Source organism: Clytia hemisphaerica, unplaced genomic scaffold, assembly GCF_902728285.1.
Source record: "Clytia hemisphaerica strain Z4C2 unplaced genomic scaffold, Clytia hemisphaerica genome assembly, whole genome shotgun sequence".
Lineage (NCBI taxonomy): Eukaryota > Metazoa > Cnidaria > Hydrozoa > Leptothecata > Clytiidae > Clytia > Clytia hemisphaerica.
Genome location: NW_027103271.1, coordinates 91,542 through 94,550, shown reverse-complemented (window position 1 = coordinate 94,550; position 3,009 = coordinate 91,542). Strand labels below are relative to the sequence as shown.

The 3,009-nt window shown below is 36.7% G+C and overlaps 1 protein-coding gene across 1 annotated transcript; it reads right to left on the bottom strand.

Annotated features, from left to right (window-relative positions):
* Positions 1-1,951: 1,951 nt before the first annotated feature.
* On the bottom strand, positions 1,952-2,728 carry LOC136801615 (uncharacterized). The gene has a single exon (XM_067058259.1). It carries the CDS (start codon positions 2,726-2,728, stop codon positions 1,952-1,954), a length of 777 nt encoding a protein of 258 aa, XP_066914360.1.
* Positions 2,729-3,009: the final 281 nt, after the last annotated feature.

Sequence of the window (3,009 nt, the reverse complement as noted above, 5' to 3'; positions counted from 1 at the left end):
AGGTCCAAAGGTTGCGGTCACATCAGAAAATTTGACTTTCCGTAACTCATATCACCATGGTTACTTTTGTAAAAATGCCCTCTCAGGAATTTCCACTACTAAATTACGGGAGAATTTTTGGTGTCTGGTGTTTGCACGTGATCTATGTTCATTCAAACTTGTGTGAGAACAATAGAAATTTTACGGTAAAATAAGGGGAGCCCATGGGCAACCCTTGTTTTAACGTAACTCCGAAAACAATAGTTTTTAAATAATAGCTATTTCAAAATCCAAGTTGCTTAACAAAAGGCTTGTTAAGTAAATAAAAGGATTCCCGAACTTTCTACACACAATCGGCATTTATTTTCGACACAAAAAAAAACTTTGAAGAGAGAGAGAGAGATGTTGTTGAAAAAGATCTGTGTTATTTGACGCTAGAGCTGTGTTGAGAGAAGAAGTGGAGAGATAAAATGGAGAGGTTTCCTGTTGGATTTTACCCGCCCTACATGCAAACACAATTCTACCCACCCTTCTATTCAAAACAGCACCAGCAGCAACAAGTTTTGCAAGTTCCTGATCAACAACATCAACAAGGTGCAAAACAACAAAAAACAGAAATTGCTGGTGAACAGTCTAAGCCAAAACGAGAACATTGGTCGCCTAAACAGACGAATGCATTGTTCAGTGCATGGAAAGAAAATTTTGATGTACTCAAATCGAAAAACTGTAATAAGACATGGACACAAATATTGAAGAATGTTAACCAACACGGATGTCAAAGAAGTCTGGAGCAAGTGAAAAGAAAATTTGGTAGGATTGAAGAAACATATGTGAAATGTAAGGATAAAAACAAGAACAAAACTGGTGAAGGTTTGAATACATGCCCATATTATGACGATTTGGACAAACTTCTGTGCCAGAAAAAGAAAGTCAATCTGCCAGAATTCACTGAAGTTGGTGCAGTTGGTGCTGTTTATGATGATGTTGAAACGCCATAGCCCTTCATTGGATTCCAAACAACTGAACCTCCTGCCGGTGCAGCTGGTGGAATTATCGATACTGAGCCCGATGATGATGACAATGACGTAACAACTGAGCCTTCTGAACAACCAACAGCGTAAACGAAAGAGTGATGTCGGATTAGACGAGTCGTTTGAATATTATGAGGAACTTAAAGCAGAGGTATAAGCCAAGAAACAATCCAAAGAGAACGAAAAAGAAAGGAAAAAAAACATTTCAAGAAGATTTGATTGATTTACAGAAAGAACAAATGACAATGTTTAGAGAGAGCGAAAAACAATTTCAAGAATTTCAAAAATCACTTCTTGAAAAACAAATGGAAGCTGATGCCAAAGAAAAAGAAAATGAACGGAAATTTTTCTTAGAGTTCGCAAAAGTCATTTCAGGAGGCAAAATAAGAACTTTATTGAACTTTTTTTCTGACGGACAGTATCCAGTAAAATAGTTGCAGTATGTTTTGTTATTCTTTTGTTTTATAAGTAGTTTTTACTGAATTTTAAGACAATGTTTTGTCACAAGAAATCATGCATGATAAAAACGTATATATTTTGTTTTATATAAACTTTAATGTCTCACCAGGGTCTGGTCTTACCGCGAGGTAAATCACTCGATAAAAAGTTGCGAGATTTTTTTACTTTTTCTTCATGATTTTTGATTTTTTGCGATGATGTTACTTGGTGATGTTACTTTTTCCTTGATTTTTTTTATCGCTTTAACTTTTTTTATGATTTCATAATTTTGTCGAAAAAAGGTACGAGTGAGACATGTCTTTATTAGAACACGTTAACCTTGGCTGAGCCTGGATGTGCTTATATTTTAGATTTTCTTTTCAATAGCGCTGAAATGGATCTGTTGAAATTAGAGGTGGTTAAGGAAAATCATTAAATGAATTTCACATCTTCGATTATGATAAATCAAATTTCTTTTGACACAAAAATTCATCTAAAAATATCTACTCGTTTACATAATCAACAATAACACTTCGAATCGTATTTCCGTCCGGGTTGGCGTCATAATCTTGTCTGGACTCCCGCTCTTGACGGAGAATACGCTCCAATACACCATCTCGATCAATGTAGCTCTCGTTATTAATTTGACATATATTATGAATGGTACAACACCTCATTATAACAGATGAAACATTTTCAATTTCATTATCAACCCTTTTCAATAAACATCTCCAACGCGCTTTTAGAATGCCGCTTTTAGAATGCCAAAAGCTCTCTCTACGTTTACTCTCCCCCCCAGACAGTCTTTTGTTGAATTTCTTTTGACGTCTCTTTAGAGCTGGGCCAAATGGAAACGGTGTAAGCAACCAGGAAAAAAGAGGGTATGCATTGTCTCCAAGGATCAGCGGTCGTATTTCGGTCTCATTCACAATATCTATAGGCTTCACTAAAAGTTCCTCATTTTGAGCCCGATGAGAGATTGATGAATTTTTGAGATTTCGAGCGTCGTGACAACTTCCTGGAAAGCCTGTTGCAACATCATAGAAAACGAGGTTTGCACCAACAATACCTTGTGTGTTTACTGTATAACGTTTTTTACGGCTAAAATAATCATCCTCTCCCTCGCCAGCAGGAGCCACAATGTTTACATGAGTACCATCAATAGCTCCAATAGCTTGTGAAATTTGAAAGGAATAAGCTAACTTGAACTGTTCGATAGCTTGTGCGGTATCTCTTCTATTCGCAGGGAACTTAATGAAATTTGTTGCTAAGCGTCGCATTTCTCAACAATTCTCGAGTGATGGATACTGCAGTTGATTTTCCGACAGCAAATGTTTTTGAAACAGTTCTAAAGGAATTTCCCGTTGCAAGCCTTCAAATTGAAATGGCTACTCGCTTTTCGATAGGAATAGCTTTCCTGAAATTCGTGTCTCGCTTTTCCAGCCGTGGTCTTACCAACTCAACAATCTTTAGGAAAGTAAGCCTTGTCATCCGAAAATCCTGCTTCAAATGGAGGTTCAAATTTTCGTCTTCCTCCACATATTTCATACGATTGAACCAT